At 39.4% G+C, this 24,346-nt stretch overlaps 1 protein-coding gene across 3 annotated transcripts; it reads left to right on the plus strand.

Moving 5' to 3' along the window:
- The first annotated feature begins 525 nt into the window (after positions 1-525).
- LOC121728322 (luciferin 4-monooxygenase-like) lies at positions 526-20,225 on the plus strand. Of its 3 annotated transcripts, XM_042116481.1 has the most exons (14): positions 526-543; positions 3,257-3,306; positions 10,712-10,862; positions 11,598-11,805; positions 12,014-12,218; positions 12,559-12,681; positions 13,007-13,181; positions 13,823-13,963; positions 17,001-17,126; positions 17,212-17,295; positions 18,407-18,456; positions 18,590-18,686; positions 19,379-19,544; positions 19,944-20,225. In XM_042116481.1, exons 3-14 carry the CDS (start codon positions 10,716-10,718, stop codon positions 20,069-20,071), a joined length of 1,650 nt encoding a protein of 549 aa, XP_041972415.1. In that variant the 5' UTR covers positions 526-543; positions 3,257-3,306; positions 10,712-10,715; the 3' UTR covers positions 20,072-20,225. The 3 variants fall into 3 exon arrangements, with proteins under 3 accessions (XP_041972415.1, XP_041972413.1, XP_041972414.1); XM_042116479.1 differs by lacking the exon at positions 18,590-18,686 and having other exon boundaries at positions 18,407-18,553; XM_042116480.1 differs by lacking the exons at positions 526-543; positions 18,590-18,686 and having other exon boundaries at positions 3,221-3,306; positions 18,407-18,553.
- Positions 20,226-24,346: the final 4,121 nt, after the last annotated feature.

Consider the following 24,346-nt stretch of genomic DNA (forward strand, 5'->3'; position numbering starts at 1 on the left):
CTGAGCTACATCCCAACAGTGGAAATCAAACACAACACAAATCCAGAGTGTAATTTGAGAACTTAAATATTTAATTATTAAGGAAATATAATATATTAAATTATAACAAAATTAAGTGCACAACCAATATTCTTAATTATTTTGTACTTTAATATTGAATAATAGAATTGTAATAAAATAAACAATTAAGGGGGGCTCCCATACAAAAACACATTTTTTTTTACCTATATTGCTCTATAATGGTACGGAACCCTTCGTGCGCGAGTCTAACTCGCACTTGGCCGATTATTATCTAAAGTCCGCTCTATTTAGGAGTTAGGACCAAATATTATGATAGTCGGTTGTAGCCTGTAAGCTCGGAACCAGGTTGCTAATATACAAACGAACACACGAATCTTTTTATTTATATACTTAGAGTCATTAGGTAGGTTAGATTAAAGTACCTACAGTAATGTGTTATAGTATCATGGTAGTATCAATTTATTAAGAGTGCAAGATAGTAGTGTGCTACTCTTATCAGTCTATTAAATATAAATTTATTCAGTAAGTAGGCGGTGGAATTTTTTATAAATATTTTGTTTAATTGTTGTATCTTTAAATACTGTGAATTCGTTGACAAACTTCATAAGTTTTGGTAACAATTTCTTTAGTTTTTTGCGAGGCGAAAGATACCCTTAAAGAGAGTTTTAACTTTTAAGTTTGTTTTTTCAGATTTCTCCTACTATTAGGGTATGGGGGTACTTAGGTTACCTACTTATAGTAACTACATGTATTTTGTAGTCTGTGTCATAGGTAGTACGTAGTAGAAGACTAGGTAGAAGATTCTGACACCGTCATGTTAATTAGGTAGTAAAGTTTCTTTTTAGGGTTCCGTAGTTTTAAGATTAATGTTAAGATAATCATGTTTTTTTTTTTTTTATGAAATAAGGGGGCAAACGAGCAAACGGGTCACCTGATGGAAAGCAACATCCGTCGCCCATGGACACTCGCAGCATCAGAAGAGCTGCAGGTGCGTTGCCGGCCTTTTAAGAGCGAATAGGGTAATAGGGGAGGGTAGGGATGGGAAGGGAAGGGAATTGGGGATGATAGGGAAGGGAATTGGGCCTCCGGTAAACTCACTCACTCGGCGAAACACAGCGCAAGCGCTGTTTCACGCCGGTTTTCTGTGAGAACGTGGTATTTCTCCGGTCGAGCCGGCCCATTCGTGCCGAAGCATGGCTCTCCCACGATTTATGACAAATATTAAGTATCTCACAGATTTTTGTTTTACATTTATAGGTTGTTTTGTATTATATTATTAGTATTAAAAGGGATATAAAATGGCAATTAATCATTATCTTAAGTACAACAATAAATGACTGTCACAACAAGTAGACGGATTACAGAACAACTTCTGTAATACAATATTAATTGTTATTGTTTATTACATAACAAAGCGACTCGTCATGATGAGTATTATCATTTTTCATATTATTATTATATATAAGTGGTCACTTAGAAGTAAGATTACATTCAGTAGATTAATGATAGTTGATAAAGACCTTCAAATATCTTTGCCTCAAACAGTCAAACTATTTATAAATCTAGTCTAAGTCGACTGTTGAAGTCAATTCCCTTATATTCGGTACAAGTATGAAGTAGAGTTTCGACTATAAATACTTGCAGAACTTGCCAAGAAGTAGGGTTGCTGAGGATTCCTCTTCCGCTTCCTCATAATGAGGAAGTTCCGCAATATTTTGGGTTCCTCAACCGTTACCGCATCCTCATAAATAAAAAAAAAAAATCCTCTTCCGCTATCGCTTCCTCAAAATTTAAGAGGAATTTATGAGGAATTTCACTGCGCATGCGCGTCGCGTATCCAATCATGGCAACGCACACGCCAGAGCCAGAGAATTGTATCATTCACTCATCTTTTTTTTTGTGTGCGTGTGTTGTGTATGTTACTGAACTCCTCCTTAATTGCTGGACCGATTTTGATGATTCTTTATTGTGTGTGTTTTGAGAATGGTTTAGATTCATAGTTTGGTCCACTGGAAAATGCCCTTTTAATTAATTTTTGTGTAATGTATGTACCTTTTTTTTAACATGGGGAAATGCTTTACGCATCCCCGGCAAATTGGGGATATCGGCCGGGGTATGTGGGACTCCTGTAGTCTTTTTTTTTTTTTTATGAAATAAGGGGGCAAACGAGCAAACGGGTCACCTGATGGAAAGCAACTTCCGTCGCCCATGGACACTCGCAGCATCAGAAGAGCTGCAGGTGCGTTGCCGGCCTTCTAAGGGGTAATAGGGGAGGGTAGGGAAGGGAATAGGGGAGGGTACGGAAGGAAATAGGGGAGGGTAGGGAAAGGAAAAGGGTAGGGGATTGGGCCTCCGGTAAACTCACTTACTTGGCGAAACACAGCGGAAGCGCTGTTTCACGCCGGTTTTCTGTGAGGACGTGGTATCTCTCCGGTCGAGCCGGCCCATTCGTGCCGAAGCATGGCTCTACCCACTAAAACCCCATGGTGCTCCACTCATCGCTTAAGGCAGAGTTGCGGGTACGATAGAACCTACCGCAAGTGTAATTTATGTACCTAGTTATGTACAGACAGGACAAAGACTTTTGGGTTGGGTCCGCTAGTATTTATAATTTCCTATCATCCTCTTCCTCATCCGCTTCCTCTTCCGCTTCCTCATCCGCATCCTCTTCCTCAAAAAAATATCCTCTTCCTCATCCGCATAATCACTTCCTCAACAACCCTACCAAGAAGCAGTGTTAAGGTACGTGCACATTGTAACGGGGCGCAGCGGGGCGACCGCGGGCCGCATTTTTCTAATACCTACTAGTTTTGACTTTTGTGACCATGGCGGGATGGGTCAATAGTCAATAGTCTGACCACGGAGGTGTGGGTCTGCCCCGCTTCGGCCCGTCGCACCTTTATAATCAAGCTTTGTAGTGAATGGTGTAATGTGATTAATTTCGTTGCGGGTCCCAAGACAGATTTAGCTTGTCCCTCGGGCATCCCTGAGATCATATCAAAGGGTTTTCGAGGTTGGTTACCAGTTACCACTGTTGATCCTGGCGACACAGGAGTTGCAGTGGTGGGAATGTGTGGTGGGCCTTTTGCCCGTTTAAAAAAAATGGTGTTATGTAGACCGTACATGCGATTTTGTCATGCATGAATACAAAAAAATATTCACAGCCGAACATATAACCTCCTTCTTTTTGGAAGTCGGTTAAACATATTATAAGATTCGTTTCTTTTTTTGGCAGCGTTCAGTGTTTAGTCGGTAGAGGTCGACCAGTGTGGCAGCATCACACAGGTAACCAAAATTTTTATTTCATATCTCTGATCTTCATCGACTGAGTTGTAAATTGTTCTCTATTCATGCTCGTAATTTTGCTTTTAACTTGGAGTTAGTGCTTGATATAGTTTTTTTTTGTAATTTATGCACATAATATAATATAGTTGCATACATAGTTACATACTTATACACGTATACGTGTATAAGTCTAGTTCCGAGGGTGCTGAACTCAACTTTTTAATCCTTAAATAGATGTTCGGGCATTATGGCGTTTAAACATCTAAAAGCATCATACGTGGGAGAGCCATGCTTCGGCACGAATGGGCCGGCTCGACCGGAGAAATACCACGTTCTCACAGAAAACCGGCGTGAAACAGCGCTTGCGCTGTGTTTCGCCGAGTGAGTGAGTTTACCGGAGGCCCAATCCCCTACCCTATTCCCTTTCCTACCCTCCCCTATTCCCTTCCCTTCCCATCCCTACCCTCCGCTATTACCCTATTCCCTCTTCAAAGGCCGGCAACGCACCTGCAGCTCTTCTGATGCTGCGAGTGTCCATGGGCGACGGAAGTTGCTTTCCATCAGGTGACCCGTTTGCTCGTTTGCCCCCTTATTTCATAAAAAAAGCATATGACAACACATCAATCATCATCATCATCATCATCATCACCGTAATTATGCCACGCATCATCACATGACTCTATTATTGGTACTTCTCGTGGTCACAATAGGCATAACTACCAGTAGTTCGACTGCAAAGAAACGGACAGGTTTCAATATCTGTCAAATTCGTCGGGTTTCACTAGGATTATGAACGGAATGTGCCTCGCGCTGGCTGATATAATTTATTTTTAAATATTTAAAATAAAGATTTCAAAATTGGACACTGACAATTTTAATCGCATGTGCCAAAACACAAACAACAATACGACCAAAGAGGAATTACACGTCCAGCGAATATGTCATAGTTTTAAATTCGTAGGTAACAAGTTAACAACCCTAGCGACGATTTTCGTCATAATACGTCGAATTTAAAAATTTCAACATCAGTTCTAAGACGGCATACTCTATCATTCTGTCTACTCTGTCGTGGTCTTGTACATCAAAACCGTCCGTTTTGATGTATTTGATTAATTTTCCGCCGTTTGTGTACGTACAGTTAACTTTAGTGGTAGACGGTAGCTATACACACATAGATAAAACTATTTACACGGACTACGTATACCTATACTTATGCGTAAATCGTAATGAACTAATAAATAACTAAAAACTGAGTAAAAAAAGAAAATAATTATTTTTGCAAATCTCAGAAATTATCTCCTAGAATTTATAATATCTCCTAAATCCTAATTTTGATGAACGTTATTTTTAACCTTCAATTTTTTTGGCTGCGGCCCGCGACACCAAGCCCTAAACGTGTTTGTGGTCTGTACAGAAAGGTTGAGTACCACTTGCTTTAATGCTACCTCGCTAACTTTGTAAGTGCCTGTCGGTAAGTTAATAATATCGGCCAAGTGTGCGCTAGACTAGCGCAAGACAACAATTTGTTGATTCTGTATGATTTTATTATTTATACGTCGCTTTAATCCTTCCTTTTAAGATGCGGAAGCCCAAAAAGTGGCTAGCTAAAATATAATATTTATGGCTATGACAAAATTGACTACGCTTTCTATGATATGCCTAATACAAAAGTGGTATAGGTATACCAGACTAATACCACAGCGTAATAAAAATACTTTATGCAGCCTGGATTATTAATTATCCAGGGATATTAAACATTACTTATCTGTAGATAGTAAATAATTAATATTATCGTTTATTCGTACTTACCTTAAGTTGCTAGGTTCAGCTTGATGCTAGTTGCTTAGCACTGATAACAGCTGCAGCGGTTGGTGGGTTGATAGCTTTACCGAACGCGACACACTATACCTATCTATGTTAACATAGACAGGTATAGTGTGTCGCGGACATTTTTATAGATATTTATAAGATCTACATTTACTTAGAACATTGTATGGTTCTATCTTTTATAGTTTAGGCAGCGTACGCAAAATAAGTAAATTTTCTGGTTGTTTCCGAAAAACTGAAATATCTTACGGAACCCTATATTTTCCAAAATAAAAAGTAGCCTATGTTATTCGTAAATAATGTAGCTTTCGATTAGTGAAAGAATTTTTAAAATCGGTCCAGTAGTTTTTGAGCCTATTCGTTACAATTAAACAAACAAACAAACAAAGTTTACCTCTTTATAATATTAGTATAGATAAAGTTAACCCCTACTGTATATGCTAGGAGCGCCCTCTGGTCCGACCAATGCGTAATATTCGTTGCTGTTAATTATTATTCGTGCTAGCCACCTGATAATTATGTCTGTCGAACTAAATACTCTTCTGAGTACATAATATTATTTAACACTCATAATATTATGATTTCTCTTTAAACCTTTTTTCAGTAATTATATATTTCTCAGAAATATTATAATATTATATAATTTGTTTGTTGATGGTGGTTAGTGGTATAATTATTATACAGTAGGAATTTACGTTGTGCAAAGCAAAGCTTGAATTACGTTATAATTTTAAAGAATTGAAGACAGTAGTGGATGAAGTGAGTAACTAACAATTTGAAAACTGACGTTTTTTTGCTTATATGGAGTCTTTAAGACCGGGAAAATAATTGAAAAAAATATATAAGTATTATGTGGTATCTATGTATAACATATTAGCTAGATCACGAAGTGTGTAAATTACAAGGTTTATTGTTCCAATTGTAAGGGAAAAAGTGATTGCTCTTATGTCGTAAAATGACAGTTACCCACTTCATCCACTCTAAGTCTTGTCTTAAATTATTTCGATTTTACATTGTAAATCGTAAATTTACTCAAATCATCCAGTATTTATGATGGAATAGCAGTAAATACCGTGATTCGATTTTTTTTTTTGACGAATTCTGGAAAAGGCACTATTAGAGAAAGAATTATTTAATACTTTTTAGTTAATATTCTTAGACTGGGTTGCGCCAGAGGCGTGGGTAAAGTTAAAGTTAAAGTTATAGTTATAGTTAAGGTAAATTTAACTTTAACTTTAACTTTACCCTTAACTTTTCCCTGAGAAATTGACAGATGACAGCTGAGCCAACAAGGTTATACATGCGCGTGGGCGGGAGCGCTGCTGGTAAAGGAGAACTGTCAAAAATTGCGGTTTTTGTATGATGACAGCGTTAGTTCCTTTTTTTGCCACATGCATTTAAAACCTTGTCGAGCTCTATGGTTATAGTTAAGAGGAGTCCACACCGCCCTTTTTTCCATACAAACGTTGTCCCCTGTTCCCTCCCTGGATAATGCTAGTAAAGTTATAATTTTTTTCCTGAATATCTATGGCTACTAATACAATGTCCCTATGTTTTCTTTTTTTTCATAATTTTATTAAATAAATAAATAAAATAAAAAATGTTTTATTTCTGAGTAGATTTTAAGAAAATACTTTCAGAATGTTAATATTAGCTACGGTGCCTACCACCGGTTCGGGAACTATCCCGGCGAGAAGAACCGGCGTAAGAAACTCGCACGGGGCCCACTTTTTTTACCAAAAAAAAGTGAGGTAAAAAAATTAATCTTTTAAAATAAAATTTACAATGCTGTAACTTAAAATTATACAATGTCAACATACATACATAGTAAGTCATGTACAATAATGTAGAAGTAGCCTTGTAAGCAGCCATCCTACTCCCAAGATGTGCCATCATTTATGAAATCATTGACCTTATAATAGGCTTTGGCACACAAACGCTCTTATTATTAAATAAGATATGAACGTTCAAAAACCCAAATAAATGGCCAGATTTTCCGCTGTGTTCAAACGTCTAGAAAACAGATTTGGCTAGATTATACAAAAAAAAAGCAAAACATAGGAACATAGCTCAAGCCTTTCTTTAATCTTTAGTGAAAAAAGTACTTAAATCGGTTAAGTTTTGGAGAAGGAATCAGGGGACAACGAATCGTTGATTTTCTGGATTTTCTGCAGTTGTCTCTATCGCGTTCTGCGGTATAGGCTTAAGGTAAGCCAGACAGCTATAGATATTACACGTACTTTTTATTCATTTTTCTAGCCCCTGGTGTATCCTCTTAAATATGGCGTCTTGATGGCGTCCATTTTTAACTTTACCCAAAGATTTGACATTTTGCACTGTAGTCAAAGTTAAAGTTAAAGTTAAAGTTAGTTGGTGCAATCCAGTCTAATTCTAATTGTTTTTACCTTGGAAGTCGGTTTTAATTTTTTGTTAAAAAATAATAATTTCACTCTTTTTAGTTATTTATGTAATGGTAAATACATAAGTGTCAGTTGTAGATAGATATGATTTAGGTATGAAACTATCACATATATTTACTGTTAGTACTTAAACTTGAATTACGTTGAATAAAATATTTTCTTAAACGTAATTTTGAATAAAATAGTAAAATCTTAAAACAACAATGAAACCAAAGATTCAGAAGTTCTCTAAGCATTTTCGGAACCATGGTATACCCGTGGCAAAATCTTACTTGGTAGCGTATGCTTAGAATACTTCTAACTAAATCGAAATCACTATAATATTATGTTTCCTTATAAATTTTGAGGAGCTCCCTATATAACACATGGATATCATTATCAAATTGCCAACTTAGTAACCGTAGTACCAAAGTGGTATAATAATATACTTTAAAAGAACAAAATAATTTTCAAAATCATGTATAATGCTGGTTAATAATGTAGGAACTTAATTTTGCTTTTCAGCCCTAGATACCCTATTTTATGATTTTTATAATTAGCCCATACTGTCCCACTGTTGGGCAAAGGCCTTTCACTGATTTTAATTATCTACAAGACAAGGCTTTATGCGTAGATAACCACTACGAATATTAACTATCCATATTATATTACTGTAAGCAAAATTGTGGTAAATGCTTGAAGTTATCTAAGCGATGCTGCAATTTCCAAATTTTCATCTTTAAAGATTCAGGAGTTCTGTTCAGTGCCTTTGGACCAAGAGACAACTTCGTATGAAATTTCTCTTTTTTGTAACATAATATGTTTAAGTTACTAGAAACAACATTTTAACCACTATGAGTGTTTTGATAAATTTCAAGGCTTTCCCTCGATAGATCCCATCATCAGCTCACCACTTTCGTAATTGTCATACAAAATTAAGATTATATCCTATACAACAATATGAGAATTTTAAAAATTGGTCCACAAACAGCGAAATAATCATCAAAAACATCTGCTCCGATTTAAATATGCATGAAAAGTACCAACAATTGGGTCTTTATGTGATGACCCATGGTATAATTATGATTGTGATGATAATGATCAATCAAATTGATGTGTTGGCTTATGCTTTCAGTTGTTTAAACAACGCCGAAATCCCCGAACCTGTATCTATAAGGATTCAAAAGTTCTGTTCGGTACCTTCGGATCCAGGGTATAACCTGGTACAAGGTCTTACTTTTTGGTAGCATTTACCTCGAATGCTTCAGAAAAATTGAAATCACTATATGTTTCCATACAAACTTCAAAGAGTCCCCTCGATTCCTCATGGATCCCATCATCAGATCACCACTTTTATAAACATGGTACCAAATTCGAATTCAACCCTGTACAACAACAAAAAAATCATGAAAATCGGTTCACAAACGGCGAAGTTATGGTTGAACATACAAAAAAAAGAACAAAAATATACAGACGAACATATAACCTCCTCCTTTTTGGAAGTCGGTTAAAAATCGGTTTGATGCGTACGTAAAAAGGTAAAAAGCAAAGAAAAAATATAGTTCGCCTATAATTAGGGCTGCCATCACCTAAATTTCTCGGACATTTGGCCGAAATGTGGTTATTTCCCCGTACACCTTTTGCTAAAAGTTATTTCTTTTCCAAAAAGAATTTGACTTGATTAAGATCAGAGAATTAACCGTATGTATGTATGCGTAGCGATTTTTAATCTTTCGATTATTGCTGCATGTCTAAAAAGTTGAATAACTCCACTAAACAAAAAAGGTGCCTCGATTTCAATCGGACACTTTTAAAAAAACCGGCCGGACGGTCCCCGGACGCCCTTCAAACTAGGACAAATCCGGGGAAATCCGGACGGATGGCAGCCCTACCTATAATCACCCTGTGCATCAAGTGACTTCAACTCTAATGTACCTATCAATGAACTCTAAATCACTGGCCTCATATGATATAACTAACATTATTAGTAGAGAGAGATGTGCCGACTAGTCGGTAAAGCCGACTATCCGGTCACTTTTGTGGTCGGTGAATAGTCGGCGAATAGTCGACAAAAAGCGCCGACTAATCGGCTTTTTACTTTTTTGTCAATATTGAAATTATATTATAGAATAACCTTGAATATTATTTATAATGTGTTCAGATCACACTCAACACACAAACACTGAAATTACTTGCTAGTAAAGAAATTATTTTTGTAAATATAATTTTAACAACAAATTAAGTAAGTATGTATTATTAAATCGAGATTTCATGTACATGAAATATTTACTGAAAACCATCAACTGTATCATAGCTAAACAAAATAAAGTAACGTATGCGAAGTAAACATACTTAACACGATTCGACACGTTTGCAGGCGGCGTGTGCGAGTACGACGCGAAACAGCAGTAAAAAAGCGTTACGGAAACTTCCGAAACCATGATCGGCTTGGCCGACTAGTCGGCCAAAGTCATGATCGGCACATCTCTAATTATTAGCTTTTGCGCACAGCTTTTCCAGCGTGAAAGCTGTGGTATTTAAGATGCCCTTTTCATCTCTCTTGAGTCTTGAGGAATTAAAAATCATTTCTAGTTCCAATTGAAAAAAATCCTTTTGTATGCCTTCATCATAATAGTATGGGAGGTGATGCTATGTTTTGGAAGAGTAGTATTGTCAATACGACATTTCTAGTTACTTCTTTAAGGATTTGGCCTATGTGTAAAACAAGTTGTAAATCAGTTAATCAATAGTTGAGACTTGAGGCGTATCTACTAAATTGACGTATACCCGAGGAAATTTATTCCTAGGCAGTTGATAGACCTACGTCGTCTGGTCGGCGTATGTCAATTCAATGTTAGCTGGGATCGGTCGGACGCATTTCTGATATCTATGGTCGGACGCAACCAACTTACCTACTTAGGTCCGCTTATCATATCTATGGTCGGACGCAACCAACTTACCTACTTAGGTCCGCTTATCTGCCTAGGAATCAACTTCTCTGATAGTATCGATGAAATTGATTCATATTGCAGTTGACGGACCTACCACGTTTAGTCGGATTATGTCAATTCAATGATAGCTGTGATTTTTTGGATGGGTTATACACAACGCGACCAATTTCCGTTGTTCCGCCATCTGCCTATAAATCAACTTCTCTGATAGCAGTTAAACAATTTCAGCACAATGTCGGTCCTATCGCACGCGATCACGTGGTTCATAGAGGAGGTGGCGGCGCGGGTGGTGGCGCAGACCGGGATACCCACCGACAGGCACCACGTCGGCAAGATGCTGCTGCAGAACCTGAAGGACGCACCGGACTTTGTGTTACAGGTAATTGGACTCTACATTGCTGATGAGGTCGAGTTATTCTCATGAACATGATATGCATGCGTACTTTCACCATCCTTTGAATTTCATTTATCGTGTTTTGGTTCTTGGAATGTGATGATAGTTGAATGATATTTGATGATGATACTTTGAAAATGAAGAACTAGGGCGAACTTTGTTTTTCAAATTCAAACTTAGTTATAGATACTGCTAGACTACAATCAGTACCTGTCTAACTACAGTCAAAACCCTACATTCCTTAAGGTAGCTTTTTATTTTTGTTATGTTGTTTAAGTACGAGAGTACTATCAGAGAAGTTGATTCATAGGCGGATTGCGGACCTAAATATTTTGGCCGGGTTCGTCAAACTCAGCCGACAGATCACGACTTAAATTGAATTGAGATAACTCAACCAAACGCCTGAACTGCCTGTGAATCAATTATTTCGATGGTACTTTCAGTTCAATTTCCAAATTCTGATGGACATTGGACAGCCATGCACATTATCCGAAATTTCCGACACCCCGCAGCGCTTATACATTTTGACACGTCAGAATTCTGATAGTATGCGGGGTCTACAACAAAATGTATGAACAGAGTGCGTTCCGGCGGGCGGCCGAATTTTTCTGATCAGAAATTTCGGATAATGTGCGGCCGGGCTTAAGCTGTTATTACTTGAGCAGCCTATAGAAGTGCTATTAGTGTAATTTAAATCATATTATATTACTTATCTTTCAGATAGATGGCGCTACCGGCGAGACTCATACATACAAAGACGGCATGGAACGCTCCATAAAGTGCGCCACAGCGCTGAAGAACCTCGGTCTCAAAGTGAATGACGTCATAGCCGTGATGGGCCCGAATTGTCTGGACCTGCCCATCACGCTGCAGGCGGGCACATACCTCGGGGTGACGGTAGCCGGCTTCGATAACAGATACAGTATTAGTGAGTACATTTTTTTACAACCAGCGAAATTGTATGGTAGAGAGTTGACCTACTAGAGTTAACTAGAGCAAGAGTCCCTGGGAACTGCCAGACCTTCGTCATTTTATAAAAGCTGACAGTTTTTTGTACACATGTATATTTTCAATATTATGTTACACCTAAGATTGTGTGATTTGGTCGGGTTATGTCAAGTCTTTTTATATTTTAGGCGAATTCAGCGGCTTGTTCCAGCAGTGCCCGCCGAAGGTGGTTTTCTGTCCTAGTGCCAACGTAAACAACGTCCAGAAAGCCATCGAGGGTCTGAACATAAAAGCACTTATTGTTACTTTTGACACATCCGACGACACACAGTACTTGAATTACCAACAGTTCCTTGACAAATATTCGGACAATACACCTGCGGACAAATTCACGTGAGTATGAAAATCTTCCCACGACGAATATTATGGTTACACAGGAAATCTAAAAAAGATGTTATGGCAGTGGCCATTTATTCTCTGTTTTTTTGTTAAAAAACTATAACTAAGACTTATTAGTAAGTAGGTACGCTATGATGAGTAATTATAAAAGAGGTGGTTGGCTGATGATGATGATGATAATGACAATGATTAATATAAGCGACATAGGCATCTGCTTGTGGTTTTTGAAGGTATGACGAAAATTTTATTTGTGTATCTTTAAAGACCGAGTTGTTCAGTTCATCGTTTTTGGATCCAGGATATGTCCTATAGTAAAATTCATCGATTTCTTTAGGCCAAACGACTTCGACCCATCGGAAGTGAACAGCATCATAGCGTCGACGAGCGGCACCACCGGCCTGCCCAAGATCACCCCGGTCACACACAAACAGATGATGATCGCCTTCCCTCTCATATTGTAAGTCATTTCTGGTCTCTACTCGTTGGCCCAGTATACTCGTAGATAGGTTAAAAACCTGTAGAGGGGCATATTTGTCTATAAACATAAACAGTTTCGCGATCATGGTTGTCTATGAGGGCCCAATGTAGTGAGAGGATAAAAATTAACTGTAGATAATTTGGTCAGGCTATAATATTTTTTATGAAATCAAGGAGTGTCTTAAAACGCTGTAGGATTTAAATTCGTCCACTAGCTTTGAATACACTTACGTTCGTATAACTGTTTTGTTATTTTTATCCCAACCCGGTATTTATAAAATTGTATTTTTTTTCTTTATTTCTAGCGCAGTATTCGACACCTTCCCGACTCCTACGGAGCTGGCGCTGTGCATGTCGCCCATACAGTGGCTGTCGGCGCACATGTTCATGGTGTCGTCGGTGCTGACGCGCTTCCCCGTCGTCTACACCTCGCAGCCCATCACCCCCCACCACATGTACGAGCTGATCAATAAGTACAAGGTGAGTGTCACCTGGTAGACAGCTCAGTGTCGAAACTTTCCCGACTCCCACGCAGCTGGCGCTGTGCATGTCGCCCATACAGTGGCTGTCGGCGCATATGTTCTGAATGGTTTCGTCGGTGCTGACGCGCTTCCCCGTCCTTTATACCTCGCAGCCCATCACCCCCCACCACATGTACGAGCTGATCAACAAGGTGAGTGTCACCTGATTGACACATTCTAGCTTAGTATTCGAGAACTTCTTAAAATATGGATGCATTTCCTTAATTTTTGAAGAATCATACTTTTATGTCCAAGGAATGCGTTGGCGTCCAACAAAGAGGTCGTAACTGACCACCGCTGTTGGTGGCAATCGCAATTACCATAATTGTGAAAATCTGTCTGCTTGTATTCTGAATCCTTATTATATACGATAAAGAAAAGGTCGCTTTTATAATTGGGTATACGTACGTAGCATCGCACGATATTACCCCACCGTATCAGGTTTAGATTAAGGTGAAGCCATCTGTCCTTTGCGAACGATTCCATAAATTTTGCCGTCAGAAATGTGCCTTACCCTGCCATGCCATAGCAAATTATAGAACAGATCATTACGTGTTTAACATGATCAAATAAGAGCCGAAACACACATTCCATTCACAGCCAACGTTCACGATATCGAGTCCGACGTTCCTGACGACGCTGCTGAAGCCGGGCCAGAGCGAGCGGTGCGACTTCTCCAGCCTGCGCACCGTCTTCATCGGTGGCAGCGCCGTCTCTGCTGAGCTGATTGCCGTCGCTAAGGTATAGTTTAGTCACAGTATAGCAATATGACATATCCAGTAGTGAAACGAATGTACTTACGCAGAGCAAGCTGAGCAACGGAGGGGTACTCGCGGGGAAGCGGGTGGCGCGGGCCCGCGTACATAGTACACGCATATAAGTGGGAGAGCCATGCTTTGGCACGAATGGGCCGGCTCGACCGGAGAAACACCACGTTCTCACAGAAAACCGGCGTGAAACAGCGCTTGCGCTGTGTTTCGCCGAGTGAGTGAGTTTACCGGAGGCCCAATCCCCTACCCTATTCCCTTCCCTACCCTCCCCTATTCGCTTCCCTTCCCATCCCTACCCTCCCCTATTTTATTCCCTCTTAAAAGGCCGGCAACGCACCTGCAGCTCTTCTGATGCTGCGAGTGTCCATGGGCGACGGAAGTTGCTTTCCATCAGGTGACCCGTTTGCTCGTTTGCCCTCTTATTTCATTAAAAAAAAAAAAAAAAACGCGGAGTTTGTATACCTGCGCCCACAGGGGTGACGTTAGCGCGTTGTCTACGAATTTTGTGTTGTAAAACGATAACTTATCTTATAAACAATGGGATATTATAATAAATGTTCAGTTTACGGATATAAATCTGATTCAAAAAACAAAAAGGATTTAAATTTTCATAAATATCGGCTCACAATTTACACTAATATTGTTTTGGCCTTGGCGGCATTTATTTGCATCTCTGTTTTATTGTTTACGTTGTAAGAAGTGTAACAAGGAGAGAAACAATATAGAATAATTTAAAAATCTGTCAAATACCCTGTTACATACTAATTACTATCTACCTAGCTAGGTAACACCAAGACGTGTAACATTTTGTCCTTTGGACCGCCCTTACCGCGCACGTAGGTAATAAGAGTTTTGAATAGGGGTGTTAGACGGCCACTTGGAAATCCTTGTATCGAGCTGGCTGAAAACTGGTATCAGAGACAGATAACTGGTACGCCTGTGCTCCGCTCCGACGTACGGAAGAAATATCATTTTGAACTGCATTATCTTTTTGATATTATACTGCATAATTCGGATATAAAATGTAAAATATATTGAAAAAAATAGATAAATTATTCATAACGAAGATTTTTATAAGAAACGAGGGTTCGCTTGCTTAACCAAACAATGGAAAAGAAGTCCGAAGTAAACAAATTGAGATTTCGGAAAAACATTTTTACACACAACACAACTGATTATCGAGACAAAGTTTTATATTATAAAGGAAATCTGATTGGAATGTTTTTTTTACATGCATCTTTGAAATTTGCCGGTTATTCTATATGGTCAGTGTATTTTGGTCGGTCAAGGGCCAATCTTGGTATTTTTGCATACAAGGACCGAGTAGTCTTGGTATATGGTACGTGGAACCAAAACCTGGTATGTGTACCAAGAAATTGGTACCTACGTCTGACATCCCTGACGTGTGATTAATTATAGGATATTTTATATATTCGAAATTTCGAATGCGTCTTCATTATTAATCCTCAGTGTTGCCAACTTAGTGGAATTTCCACTAGATCTGGTGGTTTAGACGTACCTTTCGGCGGGAAAAATTTGGTTTTAATGGCTAGTGGATTTCTTAGTGGATTAGATTATTTAAGTTAGTGGTAACTTCGACCTTAAACCACTAGTTTTTTTATGTTTCTAACCCTTGAAGACGCACACTGGAAACTTAATTATATTATTACTATCTTTATTCGTTTTGCCGCATTCTAACGCTGATATAGAGCGATTATTTAGCATGATGAATGTTGTCAAGACTTAACAGAGAAACCGGATGAAGTTTGATCGCCTTTCTTTCGTGCAAACTGCAAGGTTAGCACGCGAAGGCAAATGCTGTAATAACAACATAATACCTAATACCGTTTAAGCGGGGAATTGACTACTGGGCCGCCCGCTGCGGGCCGCCCGTCACGGGCAAGTCTGTCGCATGTCTGCTCGTCAATTCCTAGGTACGGGCACAGACATGCCCGTTGGCCCGTGCCCGCAGCCAGCCCGCGAGATCGCATTTTTCCCGCGCGGGCACGGGCAAGTCTGTATACATGAATGGTCGCGACGGGCGGCCCACCGTCATTCGCACCTTGGAGAGCGACTGGACTACTGGAGTGCACTTAAAATATTATTGTAAAAAATACAAACACTAAACTTAGGAATGAAGGAACAAAAACAATTTTGACATTCGTTTATTTCCATTTACCTGTCTACCGTATCCTTGTTTGTAGAAAGTTAAAAGCAAGGATTACATGAACAACGATCTACCTAATGCCGCTAATCAGCGAACTTAGTGAAAAATCCAAAGAAATCAATGCCGATGCTGATCTACTATTTGTTACAAAGAAGATTGAGTCCATTAGTCTGCACGACCGAGCTGCAGCCCTCTATCTATTCGACTGACTTGCCTGTTCTGTGTGTGTTCAATAGGGGAATTTTGCACCAAACATTGTTTGATGTATATGTCTATAATTTTTAAGTAGTAAACTTTGACTGTATACTATCTATCAAATAACAAATGAAAGAAACAGCCAGTCTTCTCTTCTAATGCGCTTTTATAATTTTGGACGTGGCGGTAATATCGTGCACCTCCGCGGTAAAACTACAACATAGGGTTAGGGAAGAAAAATGTATGAAAATATATGGAGACGACTTAAAATTTCCGTCGACGATAACTTTTTAACCTTTTTAACGTGCACGTTAGAGGACATCACGACGCACGATGTCTACACTCTTCTGAACAGCACAAAACGTCCGCGGTGCGTAAAATCAAAAGAGTCCTTGTCAGTCCGCGCTTCAAATAAGACGTTTTTAAACTCGCGAGATCTCGCCTATTTTTCGTCCGAGATCAATCTCGCTAAAAAAGGCCGAGATCTCGCGAGAACGAGATTGCATTTCCTACTCGCACAATCAAGCAGTCTCAATCACACTGATTTTCAAATTAGCTTTAGCACACTTCAGCATTGTGCGACACTGAGTCGCATTATGGTCTGCAATTGGAAAAGACACTAAATCATGTTTTTATTCTATTGCAGGAAGCGGCTCCGAACGCGCGATTCTACGCGCCGTTTGGTATGACGGAGTGCGCCGGCATGATATTCTCAGGCGAGGATCCTACAGGCAAGTCGTGCGGCCGGGAAATTGGACATCTCAAATACAGGGTAAGCCCGTTTGTCTACCGTCTCCAGTTCATAAGTTATAAATAGTGTAAAACTAATATGAGTTTCTTACAAATATGTTCACCAGCTTGTGGACCCAGAATCTGGCAAGGACATCACGGAGCCCGACGTACCTGGAGAACTGTGGGTGAAGGGTCCTACAGTTTTTAAGGTAAATACATACATAATATACATAATATAGCATTTACCATATATAAATATAAACGACGCATAAGCGTCGTTTATTTAGCCCTGTTGGGCAGGGAGTGAGCAGGGAAGTGGGCAGCGCGAGAATGTAACTAGTCACTCGCGCTGCCTCTTGTCATGCCGCTGCCGCTGCCCGATGCGGCAAGTATGTAGAGGGCTGAGTGTAAACGCCCACTCGCGTCGTTACTGCCGCAGAAGAATTCAGGGCAATTTTGCCGGCAGGGCGATGGAGCAGCGGAAGTGGGTGAATTTAAACGGCCCAAAAGAGGCAAACCACAACACAGTTGCGGCGTCGAATTGCAAAAAAAAATAAACAACCATTAAGCTGACGACCAAAAAGGTCACGTAGCTTCAGCTGTATTAAATTTCCGTTAGCTCTTCCCTGAACAACCCTTTCTGATAATATGCCGTGTAGGTGTGTGTAGGCCGTGTGCGGTGGGTGTGGGAGTAGTGGGGTGATACAGACGGACAGACGAAAAAAATTTAAGTCGCTGAATCTACTTTTTTTCATTTTTCCCCACCCCACCACTCCCACACCCACCGCCCATGGCTTGCCAGCACGCAGATTATCAGAAAGGGTTGTTCAAAGAAGTAGCTAACGGAGTTCGAATACAGCTGAACCTACATTTTTTTTAATTTTCTCCCCACCCTACTACTCTCACATCCACCGCCCACGGCCTGCCAGCACGCAGATTATCAGACAGGGTTGTTCAGGGAAGTAGCTAACGGAGTTTTAGTACAGCTGAAGCTACATGACCTTTTTGGTCGCCAGCTCTCCGTCGACAACAGCAATGTAGATTTTTACGGTGCCACGCGACGCTATATCGCAGCGCAGGCTTGGGCTGGAGCCTTGGCCCATACATTAAGTACGTTTGGATAGGAACCAATAAAATATGCTATAGCAATCATATAAGTATACACAATATAAATGCACTGGAAAAGTTTATGTTCAACTTTCCTGTAAAAATATTAAAGCTATTGTAATCGAATATGATGTTTTTAGAGAAACTATCTAGGGCGGCAGTTTAACGCATTTTTAGTACAAGGACTAGATTATAATTTATCATAATTTGTAGGGCTACTACAACAACCCCTCGGCGAACGCGTCGGCGCTCACACCAGACGGGTGGCTAAAGACGGGCGACATCTTCCACCGCGACGCCGACTACCGCTACCACTTCGTCGACAGACTCAAGCTGCTGCTCAAGTACAGGAACCACCAGGTGAGAGCATGAATACCTGAGCCTCACGGATGACGGGTGGCTGAAGACGGGCGACATCTTCCACCGCGACGCCGACTACCGCTACCAGTTCGTCGACAGACTCAAGCTGCTGCTCAAATACAGGAACCACCAGGTAAGAGCATGAATACCTGAGCCTCACAGATGACGGGTGGCTGAAGACGGGCGATATCTTCCACCGCGATGCCGACTACCGCTACCACTTCGTCGACAGACTCAAGCTACTGCTCAAGTGCAGGAAGCACCAGGTGAGAGGGTCCCTCTGTAGCAGACCAACGACGCAAAAATTCTGTATCGCGCTATCGAGATTTTCTGAGTGCGGCAGTACTTACTACTCGTAATTATCACAACTGAAATCAACATATTAATAGACGTCGGCCTGACCGAGCATACAACACCTCGCTCGGTTTCATTAAAGATCTTTCTTGGTGGCCCCAACACTCCCATATTTCAAAATATCAAACATGTGCTATCTGGCCAATTTGTGCCATGGCATGAATACGCAAAAGTCTTTATTTTATAGCTGCGTTTCCACCAGAGCTACGACGTTTGTGCTCTTAAGATTCAATAGAATCATTGCGCTCAGAGAGGTCAGGCAAATGAAGCAATTTTGTTGGTTTCCGAAAACACATTTCTCGCATGCAGCGTTTACAGTTTATTGAATTTTTGGCGAGGTCCAAGCTTAAACACTCAAGAAACGGTTATATTCAGAATTTCCTACCCTTTTGGGGGTTGCTAAATGATTGTCATGATACCTAGTGCAAAAGAAATGATCCTTATTAACTAACAGCTATCTCTGTCTGGCAGATCTCCCCAGTGGAGATAGAAAAGGTGATAATCAAGCACCCGGGCGTGCTGGACGTGGCGGTGACGGGCATCACCGACGCCGAGGAGGGCGACATCCCCGTCGCCTGCGTCATCCCGCAGGACGGCTGTCACGTCACCGCGCAGGAGATCAAGGACATGGTTAAAGGTAGGAGTATGCAAACAAGTCACTGGTTATATGACGTAGAAGTAAGGTGGAGCAGGGGCTTGAGAGTCACTGGCGGAGCGTCTCGTTTCGATGCGTTTCCATGGTTAAAGGTAGGTGAGGAGAAAGCAAGCAAGGCACTGGCTAATGGGGGTACTGAAGGCTCGATTTATATGCGTCAGTTTGACCTAGCGGCCCGGCCGCTATTGTCACACAATGCGAAGTCCTGATGAAGCTGCCGGGCACTTCGGCCGCGTGGAGGCAAATAATAATTCGCGCCTAGATGTGAGAAGGGCTGCAAGGGCTTGATACGGCTACTGAAAGAGCGTGACGCTGATAAAACGTCCCACTAATATGTCCTTCCTAATGTGCTTATGGGCTTACATGAAATTGTTGTTTCAGAGGAGCTATCAGACATCAAGCAGCTGAGAGGAGGTGTGGTGTTCTTGCAGGAGTTCCCCCTCACCTCCTCCTCCAAGGTCGACAGGACCAAGCTCAAGGTCATGGTCAGAACCATGGACAGACAGTAGGCCAGTACAACCATTATATTATATAACACGGCCTTTACACCGGGTCTTGGTGGACAATCACAGTAACTGATTTTGCATTCGATTCGAATTCGAAATTACATTAATTTGTTCTACAGCGAAGTAAGAATAATTTTTTATTCTAAATATTCTAATCGTTAAAAGGATACACCAGGGGCGAGAGAAATTGAAAATAGGTATTTGAAAATGTATTGCTGTCTCACCATTCTCAAGTCTCCCACCAGTCCCACCGCAGAGCGCGATAGAGACAACACGACAAAAGTTGTAATAAAAGAACAGTAAAACTTCGATTCGTTGTCCGCTGATTCCTTCTCCAAAACTTAACCGATTTAAGTAATTTTTTCATTAAGAATTAAAGCAAGGCTTGAGCTGTGTTCCTATGTTTTATTTTTTTGTATATTCTAGCCAGTTTTGTTTTCTGGGTGTTTGAACGCAGAGGAAAATCTGGCCATTTTTTTGGGTTTTTGGACGTTCTTATCTTTTTTAATAATTAAATTATGAAAAAAAAGAAAACATAGGGACATGCTAATAGTGGCCATAGATATTCAGGAAAAAAAATCATAACTTTACCGGCATTATCCAGGGAGGAAACAGGGGACAGCGTTTGTATGGAAAAACGGCGGTGTGGAATCCTCTTAAGGCGTGAATAAAACTTTATTTATTTTATATATTAATGAAAATCTTCTAAAATCTGTGATGAAAATATTAAGCAACTATGTTAAAAAATTAGCTGTCAGCACTTTTGTATGGAACGTCATGAGTGGATAATGTTTGAAGTGTTTAAAGATTCTTCCTGTATAAAATGTATGGGATTTGACATAGGAAACGCATCACGTGATGGCTGTTGCGGTGCAAATTTTGCAAAACCCCATACATTTCATATTTTAAACAACGTAACAACTCCAAAGTCAAAGTATTCATTGCTGTAAAAATGTAAGTATAAAGATTATTTTAAGATATAAGTTTATTGTCTAACATAGAAAGAATGTAAATAAAAAATAAATTTAAATAATATAGTGTTTACAGATTTATTAATTATTACCTAACCCGTATCAATCAAGATAAAAAAAATGTATAAGTACAGCTACTAGAATAATTATAAGAAGCAGTGTAAGTTGTAACCATTATGATTGAAATAAAACCAATAATAATTTAATAATATTTTTAAAATTAAATCTTTTGAGCTTCTAAAGAATATAGTCAGGGATCCCTAGAACATTTTTTTTTTATTACTATCAAGCTACCTATCAAGCTAATTTTTTGTTAGTAGCTTCATTTTGATAAGACGATCACCATTTCATCTGCGAAAAATCTCGAAAGTGGTAGCTAACAGAGATGGAAAGTATTTCATACTTGGATTTGATGGTCCCAAAATATGGATTATTCCATTTATAGCACAATGTTACTGGGCATTTTCAAAAAAATGTGTACCCCTAGTTTTTACCTTGTCCCTTGACTTCGCTACAGATTATTTGTAAAAAATTACATACTAAAATTTTGTAATTTTAATGTAGGAGCAAAAACAAGTTTTCTTTTATTAAAATACATTCACGTTTGTATAAAATTTTATTTAGTATGAGATTTATAAGGGTTTTTAAGTACCGAAACCTATTAAATTCACCTGTCCCCTTCCCAGAAGTTGTAACAAAATCTTTAATAACTATTTTTTTTCTTAAAGTAAGTTACTTAAAAAACATATGTTAGACTAGCTGTTGCCCGCGACTTCGTCCGCGTGGACTTCAGTTTATAGTACTTTATAGCGCGCGATTTCAACAAAATTGGTGTCAAAAGCTTTTATAAAAAAACCCTGGTACCCCTTAAATCAATACAGCTGTGCAGTGTGCACACAATAAGTATTTAATTTTTTTATATTAAACTTTATATTTTATGCCAAATTTTAAAGCTTATTTAGCCCTCCGATTACACAACTTTACCCATAAACTATTTATCATTGATAGATTTAAGGTTACGTCACTGCACAGATAAAGTACTGAGTTATTTAATACCGTAGAATAGATATAACAATCGAAAAAAATCGAAACTTAAATGTAAGATGATACCACGTCTTATAGGAAGACTTTTGAGCAAGCGTCAGCGCGATGTAGAAGACGCACGGCGCCATCTATTATGAATTGTTGGAACTAACTTAATTTGAACAAATTTACGCATTTTCACCCCCTTACAACCCTTTTTTCCAGTAAAAAAAGTAGCCTATGTCCTTTCTCAGGCTTTAGACTATCTGTATACAAAATTTCATTACCATCGGTTCGGTAGTTTTGGCGTTTGGCGTGAAAGCGAGACTGACAGACAGACAGACAGACAGACAGAGATACTTTTGGCGTTTGGCGTGAAAGCGAGACTGACAGACAGACAGACAGACAAAGATACTTTCGCATTTATAATATTAGTATAGATTATGTGCACACTGCACAGCTGTTTTTGGGTATTTTGATTAATTAAGGGCCGCGCTACACCGGAATGGCAGCGGCGAGGCGAGCACTTTCAGCGCTGCCATTCCGGTGTAACGCGGCCCTAAGAGGGGTACCACTTACCAGGGTTTTAAAAAGTTTTTAAATTTGACACAAATTTTGTTGACACCGCGCGCTATAAACTAAAGTCCACGCGGACGAAGTCGCGGGCAACAGCTAGTTAGTTAATATTAACGTGTATAACAATCGAAAGAATCGTAAAACCTACCTCAACATGGTACCACCTCTTATAGAAATACGCATGAGCAAGCAATAGCGCGATCTAGGGGACTCTTGGCGCCATCTGTTTTGAGTTTTTTGGAACTAAGTTAATTTAACCAAATTTACGCATTTTCACCCCCTTACAACCCCTTTTTCCAGTTAAAAAGTAGCCTATGTCCTTTCTCAAGCTTTAGACTATCTGTGTACAAAATTTCATTACAATCGGTTCAGTAGTTTTGGCGCTGTTGTTTTTGAATTTGATGTCTAAGTTGGTAGGTGAGTTATTAGTTAATAACGTGTATAACAATCGAAAGAATCGAAAAATCTAGCTCAACATGGTACCACCTCTTATAGAAATACGTATGAGCAAGCAATAGCGCGATCTAGGGGACTCTTGGCGCCATCTGTTTTAAGTTTTTGGAACTAAGTTAATTTGACCAAATTTACGCATTTTCACCCCCTTACAACCCCTTTTTCCAGTTAAAAAGTAGCCTATGTCCTTTCTCAGGCTTTAGACTATCTGTGTACAAAATTTCATTACTATCGGTTCAGCAGTTTTGGCGTGAAAGCGAGACAGACAGACATTAGTATGGATTAAACATCATATTCTAACGTATTAAAAACTATAAACAAAAACATACTAACTAATAAGTATGATTAGTTCTATGTTACAATAAAGTAAAAAATAAAACGCCATCTGTTGAATCGTATTAGAACTAAAATGTTCATTCCATCGATATATTTCTGGATTTTTTATAATATTATACATAAAATATGTTTAAGATTTTTGAAATTTTATTTTAATACACATCCAAGACCCAGGAAAATTGAAAACTTTTTGTTCCGCCTGCGGGACTCGAACCCAGGACCCCCGGGATGAGCGCTGGCCACGCGCAATGCGAATTCATTTTCATCGAAATTTTCATGGAAATAAGATATTTTCCCACATCAAAATGTAGCCTATGTCCTTTCTCAGACTCTAGAATAACTGTATACAAAATTTCATTGCAATCGGTTCAGTAGTTTTGGCGTGAAAGCAAGACAGACAGACAGACAGACAGACAGACAGACAGACAGACAGAGATACTTTCGCATTTATAATATTAGTATGGATTCCTTGTACGGTGCGCACAATCTTTTTATGATAGTTTGATATTGATTTGATAGAGAGCGAAAGAAAGTCCGTTTTTGATACTAATGTCGTTTATTGATCGACTTATAGAATGATATGAGTACGCGCGGAATGATTGATGACCGAATGCGAACTGAAGTTATTGCTAACAATTACTTAAATCGTGTAAAATGCTGATGATACAATTCTGTGTACGCGCTTGCCCGTACATGCTCCCGGGCGAGAAGATGAGGAATAAGAGATTAATGTTATGTGAGTGACGTGCTATACAAGGTGATTGAACAATGTGTCCTTAAAATTAAAGATGATTAACAAGGTGATGATACAATATTGACTTAAAATTAGAGCGACTGGTTATGCTTAAAAAGCACGGGCGACGTGCCTTTATTCACTACACGCGCACTTGAATCGAGCTTTGAACCATCGCACACATGA

The sequence above is a fragment of the Aricia agestis genome, chromosome 6 (genome assembly GCF_905147365.1).
Source record: "Aricia agestis chromosome 6, ilAriAges1.1, whole genome shotgun sequence".
NCBI lineage: Eukaryota > Metazoa > Arthropoda > Insecta > Lepidoptera > Lycaenidae > Aricia > Aricia agestis.